The following is a 20,909-nucleotide window of genomic DNA, read 5'->3' as shown; positions in this document are numbered from 1 at the left end:
GTACGCTTAGGATGGCTAATTCGGGATGCAAGTGCGTTGGGCCCTGTGTTACATCTACCTTGTGATGATGATGCGAGGGGTAGATAGGCCAATAACATTTGTATTTTGTGGAATACTAAGATTGAAACTCCTAAATCCATATAAATTGATTTAGGAGAATTAGGTAAGTTGGAATTAGGTCTTAAGTTTGGCCCCTTCCCTGGGGCTTTCTTTAAGTGTGGGGGATTTGGACACATTGCGAAGAACTACATAGGGTTGCTGCTTGTTGCGAAACCTGAAGGTGAGGAGGATAAAGCAATAGGAGAGAGGTGGTGAAAATAGTGTTAAGGAAATTGAACCCATTGCAAGCGGAAAAGGGAAAAGGGAAAGACAAAGTCCATGAGGGAGAGAAGGGGAAATTGGGAGGGGACTGGATTAAAGCAAAAGGGAAACTTAATCTCAGATAAATCAAGGATGAGGCAAGAAGAAATGTGAGCCAATCAAGGAAGGATGGGAAGGGGAATAAATCCTAGGGCAGTTTGAGCCCGTTGCTATATTCAAACCCTTATAGTCCGTTGAGAGAGGAAGATAGTGGCACTTCCTCTACTCACAGATTTAATTGGCAAGTGGATGAAGCCTGGAAGGGGATACAGAGAGAGGGAGATGTACAAAGGGAAGGGGAGGAGGTGGAGATGATGCCTGAAACTGCTTTGACATGACTTAGTTTAGGGACATTTCGGGCTATATCTAGAATGTAAAGGCATTAAAGACAAGAAGAAGAAGGCTTGTTTTGGGGTTTAGTTAAAGAGTGGGGATTATCTATCTTAGCAATTCAAGAACATACTTTGTTTGGGGCTAAAGTTTTGAGGAGGGATAGTTTTAAGGACTAGACGGTTATAGATGGGGGGTGGGTGGAGTTTGGATATAGCAGTGTGATGCTTGTTATTAAGAGTGATCTGAATCCTATTGTTATAGCTAACCATCCTAATGGGAGGCTTTTGGTGGTGGAAATTTTGATTAATGGGGAGAAAGTTTGGTTAGTTAATATATACATAGCTCATAACCATAAAATTAGGAGTGAAATGTGGGAGTGGATTAGTAATATGAATATTTAGGATCGTTGCATTATTTTGGAAGACTTTAATATGGTTGAGAAGTATGTAGATAGGAGTGGGGGGATCTCCATCTGGATGGGTCATGAGAAAGGCAAATGGGATGAGATGAGAGGGAAAATGGGGTTGATGGATGGGTGGTCTTTAGGGGATTGGAGAGATACTCCTGGACATACATATTTTAGTATGCAATATATAAGCTCTTCCTCTAGAATTGATAGACTCTTCTTCAGTCATAAGCCTTTTGGGCTCCACATACTCTAAGGGTTTCAATTGACTCCATTTCAGTCATTTCTAATCATATGCCTTTGAAGTGGAGTTGGCACTCCACTAATTGGGGGGATTCTGAGTTGGATCAGTTCCCAACTAGGAAAGTGGAGAGCTAATGACCTTTTGCTGAAGGATAATATCTTTGTTGACTACAGTGAACAAGCCATTGATTGGGGGGATTCTGAGTTGGATCAGTTCCCAACTAGGAAGCTGAGAGCTAATAGCCTTTTGCTGAAGGATAATCTCTTTGTTGACTACACTGAACAAGCCATTGATAGAATAAAAACAAGAGGAATGACTGCAGGGTCATGGAGAATGTTTGCTTATGAGATGCAAGGGATCATTAGGGCTGTGGGGAAGTTGAGAGCTGCGGAGAGAAGACAGGAAAGGAATGTCTTCAAAAGAAAAGATAGATAGGCAGACTCGCTAAGGATGAAATCACTCAATATTTCAGGTGTCAGAATGACTTAAAACAAGAAGAAGATGAGTGTGCTAGAAAGGAAGAGAGTTGGACAAAATGGAAAACCTTTAACAATAGAAGAAAACTTGAGAACTCTTTGTTTAAACTTGCTGGGGGGAAGAATAGTAGAGAAGTTATGGGCGAGATTTTAGATGAGAGAGGGAATTAGATAGAGGGTACTAGGCAAATTGCAAAGAAATGGGTAGAATTTCTTAGCTCTAATCTTAGTCTTAAATAGCACTATTCTCATAAAAGGTTTCAAGCTGAGAATAAGCTTCTTGGGTTGGTCAATCATAGTGTGGATTCTCATAAAGCCAGATGGTTGGAGAGAGATGTGGGCATTGAAGAATGCTAGGTGGCACTCTTGAAGTTGGGTAGGGAGAAAGCCTTGGGTTGGGATGGCTTGACTGTCTAGTTCTTTATTACCTTCTGGCCTTCTTTGAAGGACATAGTCTAGAAGGTTTGCACAACAAGGCCTTCAATTCTAGCACCTTGGATAAGGAATTTAAGGAAGGGTTGGTGAAGCTAATACCTAAACAAGTTGCTTGTAGTAGATTTGGGCATTGGAGACCAATCACTTTGTTAACAGTTATTCATAAAATTCTGGCCAAAGTCATTGGCATCAGGATTACTGGATTACTCTTGTATTGCAAGCGGTGATATCTAGAAGGTAACATGGGCTCATCAAAGGTAGGTTAATTTATGATAATATATTTGTAGCTATGTTGGGAAAATACATTGCTCTAAGAACTCATCAAAAACGTGCCATGCCACAACTTGATTTGGAAAAAGCCTATGATAGAGTGCATTGGTCCTTTGTGGCTAGAGTGATGGAAAAACTAGGTTTTGGACCCAAAGTGCTACTTGCATTTACACTCTTACTACTTGGGGATTTGAGCCTAATGTCTTACTGAATGGTGGAGTGGTTGGAGGATTTGTTATCAATAGATCTGTGAGATAAGGATGTCCTCTTGCCCCTTTGTTGTTTGCTATTTCTTCTCATCCTCTGATTGTTGCCTTGGAAGATGCCTGTTTGAAAGGGACAGTAACTGGATTAAGATTGAGATACACTGAGCAACTATTCATTCAATGCTTTGCTGATGACTCATTACTATTCTTGAAGGCTGATAAAGAAAATATGAGACATGCTTTAAGAATCATATAGGAGTTTGCAGAAGCTTCTAGATCAAGGTGCAATATTCAGAAATCCAAAATTATAAGCCTCTCTAAAGACAATGATTTTGACTTGGAAAGGTGGGGATGTGAGGTTGTCAAGAGAGGGAAGATTGTCAGACATCTGGGAGTTCCTTTTGGGGTGGATGTCACAAATAAACAACTGGTGGACTGGGCCTTAGACAGATTCACTCGAAAGTTAAGGGGTCATAATTCCTTTTCATGATAGAATTGTTGTTTGCAACATTGTGTTGAATGCCTATATAATGTTTTTGTGCCCTATGTTAGAGTTTGGTAAAGACCACTAGAAAAGACTATTGGGTCCCATAATTTTTTTTTTGTGGAGAAATGGTAAAGGTACTAGGAATGCTCCAGCTTGTGGCTGGCCTAGGACAAGTTGTCTATACCACAAATTGAAGGGGGGATTGGTATTGTGCATTTACCAACCCAAACTTCAGCAAGGGTGGCTTTGCTTCTTTCTACGTGCTTATGTCAAGAAGAAGTATAGACAATAATGGTAAGGGAATTAGTGGAGCCTCCTTGGTTCAATCTAAAGGGAGTTGAGCGGGTTTGGGATGGAAGGAAAAACTATTCTCTTATGCCCCTTTAAAAGCGATTGGTTCCCCCTTTTAAAAGCGATTGGTTCCCCCTTTTGCAAGAAGTTGTGTAACAATTGGAAGGAAGCCCTGGGATTGATGTATTGGGATGGGGAATGCAGGGTCTCAGGGAACTCAATGCTCAGCTTAGGTTTATGGTGGTCTCATAAATTCGATCCACCATTGGGCCTTCTAGACACTTATTTTGCAAGGAAACTGAATAATAGAGGGTAAAAAGGCTAGCTGATTGTTGAATAATAGAGGGTTAAAAAGGCTGGCTGATTGATGGGATGGGACAGTTGTGGGGTGGAAAGAGCTTGATCAACTGCAACTGGAATTTGATTTATCTTCAAGGGAAAGGGACTTAATGAGACAGGTGCTGATGCATGTCTATGTGGGATGGTTTTCCACTACTTTTGATGAGTCTTGTTGGATTAAAGTTTGGGCTTGGGTTAATGGGGTCAAATTGGTAAAAGGGACAACTAGGGTACTGTATGCAGAATTAAGAAAAGGGGAAGTGTATGTGGAATATTGCAACAAAATTTGGAAGGTGAGTTGGAGTCCTGGTTGTTGGAAAAAGAAATGGAAGGAACTTTGGGAATGTCATATCCCTGTTAAATTCCAAGTGTTTCTTTGGAGAGTATGCATGTGGGCTTTACCTATTGGTGTGAAGCTAGTGTAGAAAAATTTCGCCAGTGGGTGTTGCCCCAGATGCAGATCTGCCTTAGAAGATGGTAAACATGCTTTTTGGAACTGCCTAGCCATCAGAGGAGCATGGGAAAAAATAGTTACATGGGCTTGGTTTAGGGATTCAGACTTAGTGGGGGGACGTAAATGGGCTTCTAATGGAGAGGCTGCATATGTCCTATTCAGTATCATTAGAGCTTGCTGTCTATGGAAAATCTGGATCTCTAGGAACTACATTGTATTTCAGAATGCTTTAGACGTTGGATTGGATGTGACATAAATAATGTATAAGTGTGTATACATGTGCAGGTCTGTGGTATGTGTGAACAAGCTAGATATTGATGGATTGGGTTTGATGATACTAGAGAGAATGTAGAATGACATCAATTGATTATTGTATTTGCTTGGGGCCCCTCATGCATACTAGGGAAATCTAACTCTTATTTGAAATGATACAGGTCTATTTGGATGTGAAGCTTAAGCAAGTGAAGTTTGGTCCCAAGACCAAAAGGTGGTATCTGAAAGAGAAGCAGGTTGATCAAACATTTGTGGCCTTTATAGAGATCCATGTAGCAACAAGGCCCGCTGTCAAGATCTGGTCTAGAAAAGAGGATGTGTTGGAAAAACAAACCCCTAGAGGATGTACCACTAAAGCTATGATGGAGGCTTGTATTCAGCTGTGAACTACCAAGTGGGGACAATCCTCTTTTGTGATGGAGGAAGATAGATGGAGCTTGGTATGTAGATTGTTGAATGATGGCAAATAATGAGTAGGGATTGGGGTTGTATATAGGGTCTTGATGTAAAGAGGATTTTGAAGCTATATATATATATAGTTAAAAAAAAGAATAAGAGAGCTTGAGAGAGAGAGAGAGAGAGAGAGAGAGAGAGAGAGAGAGAGAGAGTTAAAAAGAGAGTTAGAGAGTGAGTTAGAGAAAGGTAGAGAGAGAGAGAGAGAGAGAGAGAGAGAGAGAGAGAGAGAGAGTTGGCTAGCTCAAGAGAAATAGAGAGAGTAAGAGAGAGTTCAAGAGAGACGGAGTTAGAGAGATTGAGAGAGCTAAAGAGAGACGTTAGAGAGTGAGAGAGAGAGAGTTATAGAGAGAGTGATAGGTAAAGAGAGAGTTTTTTATATATATATATAGAGAGAGAGAGAGAGAGAGAGAGAGAGAGAGAGAGAGAGAGAGAGAGAGAGAGAGTAAGTGTTAGAGGGGGAGGGGAGGGGAGGAGAGGAGAGTAAGTGTTAGAGGGGGAGGAGAGGAGAGAGAGAGTCAGAGAAAGGTAAAGCGAGTTCGAGAGAGAGAGTTGGCTAGTTCGAGAGAGTTAGAGAAAGTAAGAGAGACTGAGCGAGTTAAAGAGAGGGAGAGAGTTAGTTCGAGAGAATTAGAGAGTTCGAGAGATAGAGTTGGCCAGTTCAAGAGAGTTGGCCAGTTCGAGAGAGTTAGAGAAAGTAAGAGAGACTGAGCGAGTTAAAGAGAGAGAGAGAGAAAGAGAGAGAGAGAGAGAGAGAGTTAGCCGGCTCGAGAGAAATAGAGACAACTAGAGAGAGTAAGAGAGATTGAGAGAGAGAGAGAGAGAGAGAGAGAGAGAGAGAGAGTAAGAGAGATTGAGAAAGTTAGAGAGAGAGAAATTGAGAGAGTTAGAGAGAGAGAGAGAGAGAGTTAGAGAGAGAGAGAGAATCAAAATTTTTTAAGAAGTATTTTGTTTTGTTTTAAATGGGGAAGAAAAAAAAGAGCCTTTTTTAAAGAGGAGAAGAAAGAGATTGGGGAGAGAGAGAGTTGATTGAATTAGTTTTAAAAGAAGTTTTTTGTTTTGCTAAAAAAATAAAAAAAAAAGAGAAAGAAAGAGAGAGAGAGAGAGAGAATTGAATTAGTTTTAAAAGAAGTTTTTTGTTTTGCTAAAAAAATAAAAAAAGAGAAAGAGAGAACGTAGGTAGGGCCAATGCTAGAAAAAGAAACCATGCTTTAGTGTATTTAAATTTTTAAAAAATGGTTGAATTTACTCTTATTTTTACAAAAACAGATGAAATTTATAGATTTTTATATAGATTTTTAGTTATAAAAACCGGTTAATAATGAGATTTTGAAAAGGAACTCAAACTTATCTTACAAAAAGTTTTTCTCTAGCGGGCCACGCTGTACGCTGTAAAAGGCCACGCTGTACGCTGTTTTACAAAATATAGTGCTGCCCGACGCCCGGGTGTCCTGTCGTAGAAACCAATTCAAAGAAAACACGTGGTGGAGGCTTGGTGATATGGCAAAATTTAATTGGTTCAATCAACAAACATGCGTTGTCAGCTTTAGCCGGTCCTTTAAGAAAGCACAGCACCTGCGAGGTGGGCGACTCTGCAGCCACATCGGCGACACAGGCAACGGCGGGCGCCCTGGCCTCTCGATCAGCTGATCCTCTTAGGGCTAGGGGAGGGCCCTCATCCTCCCACCTGCGCACCCCCAAAAGAGTAACAGCAGTCCCGTCCACTGTCCGCATCTCCTCTGGTAAACGCCAGAGGAGGAGTTTCCGGTGGCTTCTTGTGGTGCTTGTAGTGGTGGCTTTTGTCCTCTGCTGCCTAACGGCCGCCGTTCTATGGGCGGGGCTTCAATTTCGTGAATCTTCCGCCTCCGAGTCTGTCTTGCCATTGAATGAGGTGATATGTACATCTATTTTTCCTTGTCTACGCGTCAGCGCAGCTGGAGGGCCTATCTGTCTAAAGCATCGAGTTTGTGTTCAGGTGACGTACGGGAGCGTAGTGAAGCTGATGCACGAGCGTACTAAGTATCGGCTGCATTCGCACGATATACCCTATGGATCGGGCAGTGGTCAACAGTCTGTCACTGGTTTTGGAGGAGTAGAGGACTCCAACAGTTACTGGGTAAAAATCCTTTCAGCCTATCAATCGATTCTCTGATCGTTTGGCAAACCTTCTTGCCCAAACATATCAAGGCATAACTCGGAATATCGGCAAGTTTTATTTAGCATCCTTTTAATCATTGGATCACAATCACAATGACAATTTTCCACTCTTCAGTGAAGCTTAGACCAGTTACTTAGTAACATCAAGAAATGAAATATTGTGTTCGGGAGATCAAAGACTCAAATTGCATCCTACTAAATTAGAGAAGAAAACTCTAGGGATAATATCATCGAGCAGACATGGTTATCTCGTTTGGTGACTCAACGAAGGTCCTTTTTACTTTGTTCCATGGGGCCGTCAAAGAGTAGCTGCACTACTTCTATCTTGAGGCTAGCTGTATAAGGCCCGGGGCTCACTCTAGTCGAGAGACTGTGGTCATTCTCCTCACATGTGTCTCTCTAGCTTTAAGCTGATTGAAGAGTGTCTGATTATCTCAGAGTGTTGCCCTCTCATGGAGCACCTCCAAACAGGCTGTTGTATCTATAAACTTAATCACTAGTGGGTGTTCTTTTGAGGTATCCTTATTCACACACCATACTCTGTCAATGGCTGTTTGGTGTTGACACTGTGTCTCTCATAACTTTGGTCATGGTGTCTAATGGGAATGTCTCCCCTTGTTGTCTTGTGCCTACAAATCTAAATTTGATTGCCTCTGTCGCTCTTCATCTGTCTTAGCTTGGTGTTATGTTAATAGTATCCTTTCAAGTGAAGGTCTCCTTGGCTTGTGCATCCATCTTCTGGTTTACTTTTTGATTTGTGTTATTTCATTGTCTTGTGATTTCTTTACTGCTTCTGCAAGTCTGAAATGGAATCAGGAGTGCTGGGAGCATATATATATATATATATATATATATATATATATATATATATAGAGAGAGAGAGAGAGAGAGAGAGAGAGAGAGAGAGAGAGAGATTTTGTTGGAAATTACTAACTTGTTATTTGATGATATAGAACTTTTTTCCATTTTTGTCTTGCGAGGAAAGTAAGAGGCTCATGATTAAGTTCAATGTGTAGGTTGTGAAAGCAGCAAAAGATTCCTCCTTTCTTCAAGGTGTTGCGATTTCTCATGGAGCAATCATTAGGCTACAGCACATGCAAACACGCAAGTGGTTGCATAGTCATATGCATCAATCACCTATTACGGGAAATTTGGAGGTATGTCTGACATGTTTTTAAAAAAAACTTCACCTACTGTGCCATTGTCTTTTGTTTTTTGAAAGATATGGGAATGTTTTTATGAATACACTAACTTAAGAAGGTGGTTGGTATGAGATAAAATTCTCACTCATGAGAAAATAATGTGCGTTTGTCTTGAGTAGCAAGGTACAAAGTACATACAAAATTATTATAGACATGAAGATTCTGCTGCCAACATAAGTGCCGTCGAAAGAGAACCTTTCCTCTAAAGTTATGTTTCTCTATAATCTATAACGACCTAGTTTACAACCATGCTCTGATACCATTGTAACTACACCTGCGAGGTGTGAATGTCCTTGGGCATTGTCTCGTGAACAATATGCGCGTCAACACTTAAAATGTAACAGCCACAATGCGCAAAACAACTGAAAGGAATCTGAAAGATACATCACTGCAAAAGGTAATCTGCAAGAGACAAGCACTGCACAGGACAACCCAACCCCCCCCCCCCGCCCCCCCACCCACCCATATTATTGGACTATTTTAATCTGTGTACAAGATTCCAAGGGCTTTCTAGTCAGATAATCCAATGCAAATGCATATATGAAGACAAGCTACCCAATCGAGAGTGTGTTGGGAGTAGATTGTCGAAGCTGGACTTGCCGAAAGAGTCAAAATAACCTGGGCACAAGACTCATACACCTGGAGGGGAGTGAACACGAAACTATCAATCCAAGACCACGCACAAACAGGGGCTCTCGTACTAGAGCCTGGCTCACACCCTCGCAAAGACGGTGGCTCAAGCCTCCTTGGTGCAAGTACACAAACATGTACATGCACATGAACAGGTACAAGTAGACGAACAGGTACTAGTATGCAGTTTCCAATTCCAGGTACTCAAATAGGTATACACGGAGCCAGTTCACAGCAAGCACACCTGGTGTAGCAGGTACTACTGTAAGCCCAGCAGGTACAATAGGTTTTACAGCAAATACAACCAGTACAGTGGACTGTACAGCAGGTACAGTAGGGTTTCCAGCAAGTACTGCAGGTACAGTAGAGTTTCCAGCAAGTACAGTAGGCATAGTAGGGTTTTCGGCAAAGTACAGCAGTCGGATACAGCAGGTACAGCACCAGTACAGTACATACAGCAGTCGGGCACAGCAGGTACAGTACTGCAGTTGGGTACAGTAAATACAGTACAGTTCAGCAGTTGGGTACAGCAGTACTGCAGCAAGTACAACAGCAGGTACAGAAGGTGCTGTCGGTACAGTAGTACAGTACAGCAGGTACAGAAGGTTCAGCTGTACGGCAGCAATGGGAGCTCTTCAATACATGTCAATTTGCAGACAGGAGAGATGCGCCTTCACAAAAACGTGAGAGAGAGAGAGAGAGAGAGAGAGAGAGAGAGAGAGAGAGAGTTGAGTGAGATTGGTGGGTTGGAGGTGGAAGGGGTTCAACTCTTATGTGCCATGTGGCACAGCCCACCTCAAACAAAGGTGGGCACCTCCTTTTAGTGCCCACTCAATAAAGAGGGTTCACATGATCAAAAGGGTGCCCAAAGGTTGGGCTGCCCATACATGGGTCCCCACTGATTGGCCAGTGCCCAACTTTAATGAATGTGAACAGCGAAGGTTGTAAAACCTTTAGAAAAATAAACAAGGGTTTCAATTATTACTTACCACTTGTTCACATGCCACAAACCATGTCAAAATACAGGGCACTCGCACGGTTCATGGGGGTGGGCGTCGTCCCCTGCCCGTGAACTGGATACATCATAGCAACCAGTCACACGAAAACAAGTCGCGCGAAATCAAGCAGAGATGTGTGCACATGCATTATGCAATGTATACGTTTCCGTTCCTAGAACCTGTAGATAGCAAGTATTCTTGAGCATGGAACTGGCTTAGTGGGAAACCTAAATTGGGATCCCTAACAGTCGGTTCCACGTCTTGGCCACAATATGGTGACACGAGGCCTAACCTACTGCCCAAGTTAAATCTACTATAGGTGGTTGCTTCATGTATGATATTTGAGAGAAGTACAAACTTATATCCAAAGGATTGAAAGTGTAACTAGTTGTAAGGTCCCTCGCTCTCCGAAATAAATGATATCATTCATTTTCTTTTCACAGGACACTTTTTTTGTAAAAATTGAACTTGTGAATTTTGCTTGGGGTAGCAAGCTAGAAAAATGCTCAAGTTGAGCATTATAAGAGGATATAATTATAATTTTTGATTTCGGGATTGAGAAATAGATAATATTAGGGGAAGCGGCGTGGGGGTGAACGGGCTCAGTAGTGGGAGGTCCTCAAATGAAGCGGCCCCGAGGTGTCCGGCTTCTTCTTCTTGGTTGGGTTAACCCTATAGTCCAAGCGTCGTGGAGTAAAACAAGAATAAGAGGAGTGTGGTGGTGGCCGATGTACTGGCCTACGATTAGGTTGGCCGGATAAGTCCGATACTTTCTTTTTCAAGTATAAATGAAGATTGAAAGTTCTTGTAAGAACAATGTATGAGTATGTTGTGCAAAATATAGCATACTTGCATTGTTGGTTGATTTTTCTACTTGGTAATGGAATTTTTGGACCCAAGTGGAGGCAACCCACGCATGCCAAGTGGTGGAGGAAATCCATGCATGCAAAGTGGTCCTGGATCCAAGGGGAGGTGGGTTGAGGCCTCACTCTAGTGGCAAGTGAATAAGGGCTGATCACCTTAGACAAGGTGGTTTACTTTATCCTCTAGCGATACTAGAGGCGAAATAGCAAAGTATCTCAATGGATTTTATCGTTGGGTTATCTTGAACGAATCCGAGACATGGTGCTATTTGGGTAGTCATGGATAGACTAAACAAAATAGCAAGGTTTCTTCCAATACGGTCTACAATTAAGAGCCATGAGCTAGCCGCTTTTTTTGTAGAATAGTTATATCAGCTTTATTTTTGCCTCAGTCGCCGGAGGATTTTGGCAAGTGGTATTCACTAAATTGGAAACTAGGTAAAGTATGTTTTTCTTTGATCATCCAGAGAGTGGTGGTCGTCAAACTGAGCTTACTATTCATAGTTTGGAGAACATGCTACAGGTCTTGGTAGTTGGATTGGGAAAGGTATCTTTAACAAGTTGAATTTGCATACAATAGTAATAAGCATTTGACGACAGAAAACAATTTAAAAAAGGAAATGGAGTCTCCCCCGTGTAGTTGATCAACCCCCTCCTCCCCTTCCTCTTACCTCTTCATGCTCCCCTTTCCTTCACGCCTCTCTATCTCCGCCTTCATCTTGTCCCCACCTTCATGTTGTTTCCCATGTCTCGCCCTCCACTTGTGTTGTCGGCGATGGTAATAAAGAATTGGATGACAAAAAACACTTTAAAAAAGGAGTTGGAGTCTCCCCTGCACAGTTGATTGACACCCCCCCCCCCCTTCTTTGGCATGTTCATGTGCACCACCCCTCCACCTGCCTCTTCGTGCTTCCCTTTCCTTTGCGCCTCTCAATCTCCGCCTTCGTCCCGTTCCCACCTTCTTGCTGTTTTCCATCTTGTCTCGCCGCCATCGGGGTGCAATGCCAGGCAACCACAAAGTCTTGTGCAAATTTTTTGCCCCAAATACAAGGCTGCAGATAAGCAATGCTGAAAATCCCCAAATTTCTGAGCACCAATGGGCTGATTTATGTGTCAATTGCACATAATTTAGAAAAGCCCTAAAAATATGTGTACCAATGAGCTTTAATTGTGCAATTAAGCACTGATTTTAAAAAAGTCCTAAAATGATCTGTGTCCTGTAATTGCAATCGTGCAATTAAACACAAATTTTGAAAAATCTCCAAATTTTTTGTGTGTCCTGCATCCTAATGCTACCCTGCCTTGTTGCCTACACCCGATTTTTGCAATGAAGCAAGAAATGAACAAAAGCCCCTTGAACTGAACCAAAAAATTAGTACCTGGCCAGTCGGAACCCTGATTTTGCAAGATATGTAGAGATACAGATGCACGTTGATGGCAAGCTGTTTGGGAGCTGGCTGCGAGGTGATCTAGATGGCACTCCAACTGGAGCAGGCGATGGCAGGCTGCACTGTGCAAAAGGCGATGAGCTGTTGCTTGTGCAGAAGGCGTGAGCTGTAGGCGGCGTGGGGGAGATGGTAGCGTGTAGACGGCAAAGCAAGGAAGGTGTCGGGTGAAGTCGGTGACGACGCGAATATCTCTGGCGACGACGGTATATGGGGACTGTCTGGGCGGCGAGGATGTCGGACGGAACCGATACGGTGATGGAAGGAAGGCACTAAAATTTGTGAAAAATCGCCCGCTGCTACATAAGCCTCCTCTGGTGCGAGCGCCGCCGATGGGCGGGGCGGTGGTGGAGCCCTCCTCACTAGTGCCGCTTGAGTTGGTGGCTGAAACGGGCGGCGAGACGCTGGGCTGGCGGAGCAGAGGTGGCAGGGAGCACAACTCCACGAGCAGAGGGCTACAACTAGCTTTGATACCACTGTTGGGTTAGGGTTGCATGGAGAATAGAGACACACTGAAGTACACAGCAGCAAGCACACTCGAGAGAGAGAGATGGTGATTGATGCTCAAAGAAGATAGGATACAAAAGTGTGTGGAGCTTGGGGGTTGACTCCACAATATCAAAATGCAATAAATGAGTGGTGTCCTATCACACCTAATATCCAAGGGGAAAAACCCAAAGGGAGAAAAGCGCCTTGGTTAGCCCATGTTCACATGTGGCACTACTCATAGCATATATGCCAATAAAAGAGATGTTAAGGCCATAGACGATAACAATAGATCTAGTGGGAGTGTGTTGCAGTCGACACAATTCCCTCGGGAGAAGTTTCGAGCCAAGCATCCAGTCGGTCGATGTTTCAAGTGTGACTCCACCAACTACATCTCGAAGGATTGCTCGAGGACCTTGGAGGAGTAGTTTGAGAAGGCTTCTTTAGAATCGAAGGAGGAGTTTGGAGGAGATGCATGTATGTGCGTCTCATCATTTTGGATTAGTCCTCCCCATAATTTTTAGTTTGTTAATATAAGTTATTTGTTGGCCAATTTTATCCATGGATATGTTTACACTAGTGGACTCAAGTGGTATGATCCTTAGAGTAGCTTTAGTGGTCAGCTAGTGGCTCATGTGGTACTATTCCCAGAGCATGGTGGCAAGATAGATCAAGTGGTACAATACGCCAATCTATGCCAATAGGAGGGGCAAGTAGACGAGTTCAAGATGGTACAAGCATTAGGAGAATTCTCGTGGGCCAAAGGTCATGACGTTTGATGCAAAGGCTTCCCATTTTGTGATGAAAGCTATTTTTTGCCAATCATGATGGTACAAGCATTGTGAACGGAGATTTCTTACATGAGTGTTTTGCACTTGCATAAGTGTGATATTGGACATTCATACTTGAGCATGTGCATGCTATGTGTTGCTTGGGTGGCTTGTTATGTTTCGATATGAGGAGCTGGGGATGCGTAGAAGTAGGCGGTCCTAGGTCGTGTGGAGTAATTTGTTTGTTGACATGTTTACGTGTCGGCTTTGAATAGGGAAAAACTCATTGTAAATGTCGTAATTTGTTTGAACCTTGTAAAACCCGCTTTATATGTGACTTTTAAAGGTTTGCCCGTGCCACTTTATTAATGTGTGGACACCTCTTTTATTTTAAGTCTTGTATCATTGTAATGTGCGGGAAAAGTTTACAGGCAAATATATGGGCTTGGTCCCTTGTAAAATCATCATCAAATATCTCAAGTGCTTGATATTCATCATTGTTGCCGGGTTGCTGTCTGTACATTGTACGGAATCCATATAGTCACGTGAGCAGGCCGTACGTGCACAACTTTTTTGTCTGTAGAGTTGCTGCGCAATCATGATAGGGTTGCCGTAGTGCTGTTCTGCTTGTTTTCCCTCTTAGTCATACACCACCACTTTATCTACATCACTTATAGTTGCCATCAACTTCACATGTAGGTGGCTCACAAAACTAGCCATTTTCTTTATTTGCCACTTGTCAAAACAATTATTTCTACTTGAACAGTAATAACCTTTGGCTTTTGCATTATTATTGCATTAAAGCTTTTGCCCTCCTCAAAAACTAGCCATTTTCTTTATTTGCCACTCGTCAAAACAATTATTTATACTTGAACAGTAATAACCTTTGCTTTTGCATTATTATTGCATTTAAGCTTTTTCCCTCCTCAAGTGGGTGTTCCATGCAGTGTGAAGTGACACATCCTTTAAGCCATTTTTCTACATATGGATTGAACAACGACTACACACATGGATTCTCCTTCATACACACCACACTAAGCCCTTCCTACCGTTACTTTTTCTTTGCGAGAGAGCCGGTTCTGAAATTACATGCCATCACTTTCACTATGGGAGTGGGTAGATTTGAACCTAGCACTTACATATATGCACATGTGCAATCCAACAAACCAAAGATTGATTGGCATCACCAAACCTTATCCACACAAAACCCCCCACACAAAAAAAACAGCTACATGAGATGAGGCTAAAACCAAGACCATCTACACCATTTCTTTCGGAGAAAGACACAAGGATGTCGGGGATGGGATTGGAATGGGATGGCCGTGCGCACCTTTTTTTTTTCACTGTTTTTTTGCGCCATTTTTTCGCTTCCCCCCCGCGCCATTTTTCGTTTTTTTTTTCGCCTTGTTTTTTTGCCGTTTTTTTTCGCTTCTGCTTGTTGCTTTTGCTCGTTGGTGGCTGGCGGCTACCCGTTGCTTTCCTCATGTTGGCCTGGCTGCCATCACCCATGACCTGCAAGGCTGCACCACCATGAGCCTATAAGGCTTGTGCTCTCCTCTCTCTCTCTCTCTCTCTCTCTCTCTCTCTCTCTCTCTCTCCCACTCTCTCACTCTTGGCCAACCGCCCCACTTTAGAGCTTAAGGCTTAAGCAACAAGCGCTCTAGCCTCTCTCTCTCTCTCTCTCTCTCTCTCTCTCTCTCTCTCTCTCTCCCCCAGTGCCCAGGGCCCAGGCCCCACTGCCTCACTCTCTCACTCTCTCTCTCTTTCTCTCCCACAGGCCACTCTCTCTCTCTCTCTCTCTCTCTCTCTCTCTCGTCTCAACCCGCAAGCTTTCTCTAGGCTCTAGCCTCTCTCTCTCTCTCTCTCTCTCTCTCTCTCTCTCTCTCTCTCAACTTTCACCCCCTCTCATGGCATCTTCTTCACAAGCATGGTTGGTCATGGTGGGAAGAGGTTAATGCCAACCGCCTTGGAGGTGGAGGAGGTTCACGCCCGTGGTCTTGCAAGCTTTGCCCCTATAGGCGGACGAGTGGGTTAGACAAAGTGAGAGCCCACCTTATGCATGAGTCCGGGCACGAGGTTCGATTTTGCACGGGAATCACATCGGAGAAGAGAAGGGAGCTTCTCGAGCGCATTGCCGGGCATGAGGCTTTGAGGGCTGCAAGGCCGGCACGTGTGGCTGTGGATCTTGCAGCATTTGTGACACCACTTGAGGGGTCTGTTTCAGGGTCAGGGGGTGCATCTACCACATCTACACCACGGCCACATGGTGTAGGTTCCTTTGTGATGCCCACACCCGCGCGGCGACAGAGTACACTCGAGGGAAGTTGGGATCCTAAGAAGAAGGAAGAGGTTGATACAGCTGTGGCTCGTTTCTTCTTCCATGACCATATTGCTTTCCATACTACTAGGTAAGCCTTGACTCTTCCCTCTTGACATGATTTTTCTAAGTTTCATTCTTGAAAGTTCACTTGTTTCTTTTTGTAATCAGATCCGAGTACTTCAAGGCTATGGTGAAGAGGATTGGGCAGTATGGTCCAAACTACACCCCCTCATCATCGGAGTCTCTGCACACCACATTGCTCGTGTCATGGCCCTGTGAAAATGGAACAGCACAAGTGTGGGCATGGTGGTTGCTGAGTCAAAATATTGAATGATTCACATGGGGGGGTGCCCGGACAGAGTTAATGATGTGTGGACATCCCTAGGTGTGAAGGGGGGAACTAGAACATTAATATTTTAATGTTTTATGAATGGTTGTCCCTAGGCCTTAGTGGCCCCTAGGGAACTTTAATAACAATTAAAGTTGGGGGCCCTAGGATTATTATGGGGAGGGGGCAACTCCACTTTTGGAGTGCATGCCTCTCTCTCTACACTCTCTCTCTCTTCTTTTTGGGAAAAAGAAACGTGGAGCATACGTGCTGTTGGGAAGCGTGGAAAAGCAAGAAGAGAGCTGGTCGGCTGCTGCAGAATTCTGGCTGCTGTTTTCTCTGTGCAAACCAGCCGTACAGCTCTGTACGGACAGGCTGTTGCAGTTACACTCTCTGGTACAGGCTGCGCACAGGTGTTGCTGCGGGTACAACTGCTGGTACAGGTTGCGCACAGGTGCAGAACTGCTGCTGCAGGTTCTGTTGCAGGTACAGCTGTACGGACAAGACAGAAACACTATGACAGAAACCGTACAGCAGGTACAGTCACATGTACGACTGCTGACAGGTGGCCGTACAGCAGGTACAGAATTGTACTTTCAGGTACAGTCGGGTACAGCAGGAGCAGGCGCATCATTACAGCTGCAGGCAGCGTACTTTCTGGTACAGACTGAGCCGTACAGCTGCAGGCGGCGCTCTCCTTGGTACAGGCGGAGTATATCGTGGTATAGCCGGTGCAGCATCAAAGGGCTGCAGGTATAGCATTGAAGTGGATGCAGAGAGGAAGGTACAGACAAGTACACTCACACGTGTGAAGCAGGATTGCTAAAGCAAGTGTCTGCAAGTACAGATTGGTACCGTTACTTCCTTCGGTGCAAATCCACGAGCTGATTTTGGTAAGCTCTACATCTGTTCATCTATCTCTCTTTCTATTGCCTTATGTCTGTTGCAGATTTGAGCTATTTGGCCCCTTGTGAGAGGAGGGGTATGGCAGATTGAAAAGGGTGGAGACAGAGATTGAACAGTGAATGTATGTATGAGCTGAGATGTTGAATCATGTGCTTGAGATATGCCAGATGTATGCTCATGGCTGCCCTGCTTAGTGGTCTTGGCTGATCAGAGGGAGGCACAGTGTGTTGCTTTGAGACACAGATCTGTGTGTGTGAATCCTCTGTGCTAAGAGGTATTGTGGGCTGTCAGATTGGACATACAGGTGTAATCTCTTGGCTGATTTTGTTGTACTCAGCCTTTCATACTTTTAAAATTGAATAAAGAAATACCGCAAGGGGCGCCAAGCTTTGGGGCCAACAGGTGTCGCTTTGTTTTCAGATTTGGGCACTTTAGCTCCAATCTATTTTGGTTTTCAAATCTAGACTACAAGTGGAAGGGTGATTGCTAGTCCACCGCACTTTGGTTCATACCAGAGGCCGGTTTCAAGGTTCCGTTGCCAGGACCAATCATCAACTTTCTAAAGGGGGTGAGCTCGTGGTTGCCTCGAGGAAAGCCATCGCTGAAAAATTCAGCAACCATGTCTGATACAGAGGATGAGTACTTCTATCATGAAGAGGAAGAGCAAGAGACCTCTCCTGAGAGAGATGTATCTGAGGATATTCATGCAGGAGAACAGGTTGCAGAAGTTGAGCAATATGAGGATGTAACACAGGCAGAAGATGTACTTGGTAAAGAGGATGATGATGCTCGGTTTAAAGATCGTTTGGCTGGTGTTATGGATGTATTTATGCAGCTCACTCAGAGTGAGAGGTTTGTTGAATTTATGAGATCCCGTACAGAGCCCGAGAAAAAGAAGAAGAAGGTTCGTTCTAAGAACCTTCCTCAGGGTCATAGTTGTGCCATCCCACAGGATCCGTCTTTTGGCCAGTTTCCGAACATGCAGCATGCTTATGGTGCAAACTCACAGAGTTCCTTCTTTGGACAGCCATCAATTCCTCAGCAGAATATGCATCCAGGTTATTTTGGTGGTGGCTCGGTGTTCCAATCTATGACTGGGGGTTATCCTCAGGGAGGCATGGGTATGCCAGGGCCTTTTGGAGCTAATTTTCAGCCTGGTATGCAGGGGAATATGTATGGTGGTATGCAGTCCGGTATGCAAGGAAATATGTTTGGAGGCATGCAACCTGGAATGCAAGGCAATATGTATGGTGGCATGCAGCCAGGTATGCATAAGGGAATGTTTGGAAACATGGCTGGAATGTATGGTATGCCAGGTGTGGGAATGGGTAATGTTGACCCAATGATGGGCATGAATGTTGGGGGCAGCAATCTTGCAAAGCCACTTCCATATGATAATCTAACGCCTATGGGAAAGGCGAAGGATTACAAGGAAGGGGGAGCTGCAGTGAAGTTTGATACATTCAGTGGGGCCAAAGATAAACTTAAAGCACTCACCTTTTTACAGCAGTTTGATGCTGCTTTTTCTGGTGGGAATTACACAGAGTCCTCTAAGGTGAGGAAAGCTGCCACTTTTCTCAAGGGCAATGCTTTGCAGTGGTGGTCTACTCTTCTTTTGCAGGGCATAGCACCCACTACTTGGGTACAATTTAAACAGGTCTTCTCTTCCGTATGGCTCACATCTACATTTGAGGTGGATGTTATGACCGCATGGCACAAGTTGGATACTTCAAAATGTGAAAATTTGGAAGATTATAACAAGAAGTTTTGGGAAGCTTTACTCCCAGTGACTTCATACCGTGCAGTGCCATTGTCTGAGCAGGTAGAGAAGTATTGTTGTGGGCTGCCCAAAGAGGTGCGAGATTATTGTATCAAGACAAGAGTAACGAACATGTCACAGATGATTGAACATGCTATGACAGCTAATGCGTTACTCACTGGAGGATCATCTGGGTTTAAAGGCAGTAAAAACTTGAGCAAGAAAGCTGAAAAATCTGGGCATGCTTCACGTGATGCTAAAGGGTCTTCAGAGACGAGTATAAGAAGCTGCCAATGCCCAACGTTTGGATTGTATGAGTTCTTGGTTATGCCCTTTGGTTTGACAAATGCGCCTGCCACATTTAATAGAATGATGGACATGATTTTCAGGCCTCATAGAGAGTTTGTGGGCACTTTCTTTGATGATATGATTGTGCATTCACAAACTGAGGAAGAGCATAGAAGGCATTTGGCCATTGTGTTTGCAGAACTCAGGAACCATAGGCTGGTTGTTAATGGCAAGAAGAGTGAGTTCTTTTTGCAGGAGATACATTTCTTGCGGCATATTGTGTCTAAGCATGGAGTCCGTATGGATCCAGCAAAGGTGGAAGCAATTCTTAATTGGCCAGATTTGAGGACCGTGCATGATGTACGCAGCTTTCTAGGATTGTGTTCCCACTACAGGCGTTACATACGGTACTTTGCTGAAATTGCTTCGCCTCTTCATGCCTTGACAAAGAAGGCAACTCCGTTTAGATGGGCTGATCGGGAAATTACAGCATTCAAAAAGCTCAAAGAAAAGCTTACTTCGGATCCAGTATTGGTGCTACCGGACCTCCGAAAGGCTTTTATTGTCCAGTGTGATGCATGCGGAAGTAGCATTGGTGCAGTTCTCATGCAAGAGGGACATGTGATAGCCTATGAGAGTAGAATATTGCAAGATGCCGAGAAGCATTTACAGGTTGATGAGAAAGAGATGTTGGCTGTAATTCACGCTCTTTCTACATGGAAACACTACTTTCACTGTACAGACAGATCATCAGACCTTGCGTATTTCCTCACGCAAACTAAGCTTTCAGAGAAGCATATGCGATGGGCAAACTTTTTGTCTATGTTTCACTTCCAGATTGTGCATGTGGAAAGCAAAAAGAATGTAGTGGCGGATGCTTTGTCACGCAAGCCACAGGTCTCTGCAGTTTCACTTGCTTATCATCATGAGCTTGATGAAATGAAAGAGCAGTATGCCCATGAGAGGACTTGGAAAGGTTGTATGAGCTTGATGAAATGAAAGAGCAGTGGAGACTTGATCAGATGTCTAAGGGTCAGCGGCATGAGCATTATACTCTCAGAGATGGATTTTTATTGATGCATGGCAGACTGTGTTACCAGGCCATTGCGACTCAAGGTTATGATTGAAAGTCATGCTCCACCGTATGCAGGTCATAGAGGTATTGACGCCACGATAAAAGCAGTGGAGACTTTCTTTTATTGGCCAACCTTGAGAAGAGATGTTGATGCCTTTGTGAGGCAATGCATCGTATGTCAGAAGGTAAAGTTTGACCGTCAGAAGACACCAGGGTTATTATAGCCTTTACCTATTCCAGATAGACCTTGGGAGAGCATTGCCATGGATTTTATATTTGATCTTCGACGGACACAAACGGGCAATGATGGCATTTGGACTATCATATGCAGGTTCAGTAAGCAGGCTCATTTCATTTCCGTGCGTAAGACGATCAAAGTGGATCATATGGTGAAGTTGTTCATGGCGAACATCTTCAAGTATCATGGCTTGCCTACGTCTATCATTAGTGACCGTGATCCACGGATGACGAGTTTGTTCTGGAGAGGGTTGTTTGACAACATGGGTACAACTCTCAAGTTTTCATCGTCATTTCATCCGCAAACAGATGGTCAGTCAGAAGAGGCTAACTCTACAGTGTTGGATCTTCTCAAGTGTTATGTGTCAGAGCACAAGCAACAATGGGAAAAGTATCTTCCTTTGGTGGAGTTTGCATA

At 43.8% G+C, this 20,909-nt stretch overlaps 1 protein-coding gene across 1 annotated transcript in view; it reads left to right on the top strand.

The window, feature by feature from the left end:
• The window catches only part of LOC147623071 (uncharacterized), a 72,406-nt gene that overhangs the window by 25,160 nt on the left and 26,337 nt on the right, over positions 1-20,909 (top strand). The window contains exons 2-4 of the mRNA XM_086821727.1: positions 6,457-6,918; positions 7,003-7,143; positions 8,201-8,341. Coding sequence (XP_086677853.1) covers positions 6,457-6,918; positions 7,003-7,143; positions 8,201-8,341 — 744 coding nt within the window. The remainder of the gene's footprint in view (positions 1-6,456; positions 6,919-7,002; positions 7,144-8,200; positions 8,342-20,909) is intronic.

This window comes from Cibotium barometz, chromosome 27 (genome assembly GCF_041138505.1).
Source record: "Cibotium barometz isolate CiBa-2024 chromosome 27, ASM4113850v1, whole genome shotgun sequence".
Taxonomy (NCBI): Eukaryota; Viridiplantae; Streptophyta; class Polypodiopsida; order Cyatheales; family Cibotiaceae; genus Cibotium; species Cibotium barometz.
Note: the sequence above shows the minus strand (reverse complement) of the source record. Positions and strands in the feature narration are given on the sequence as shown.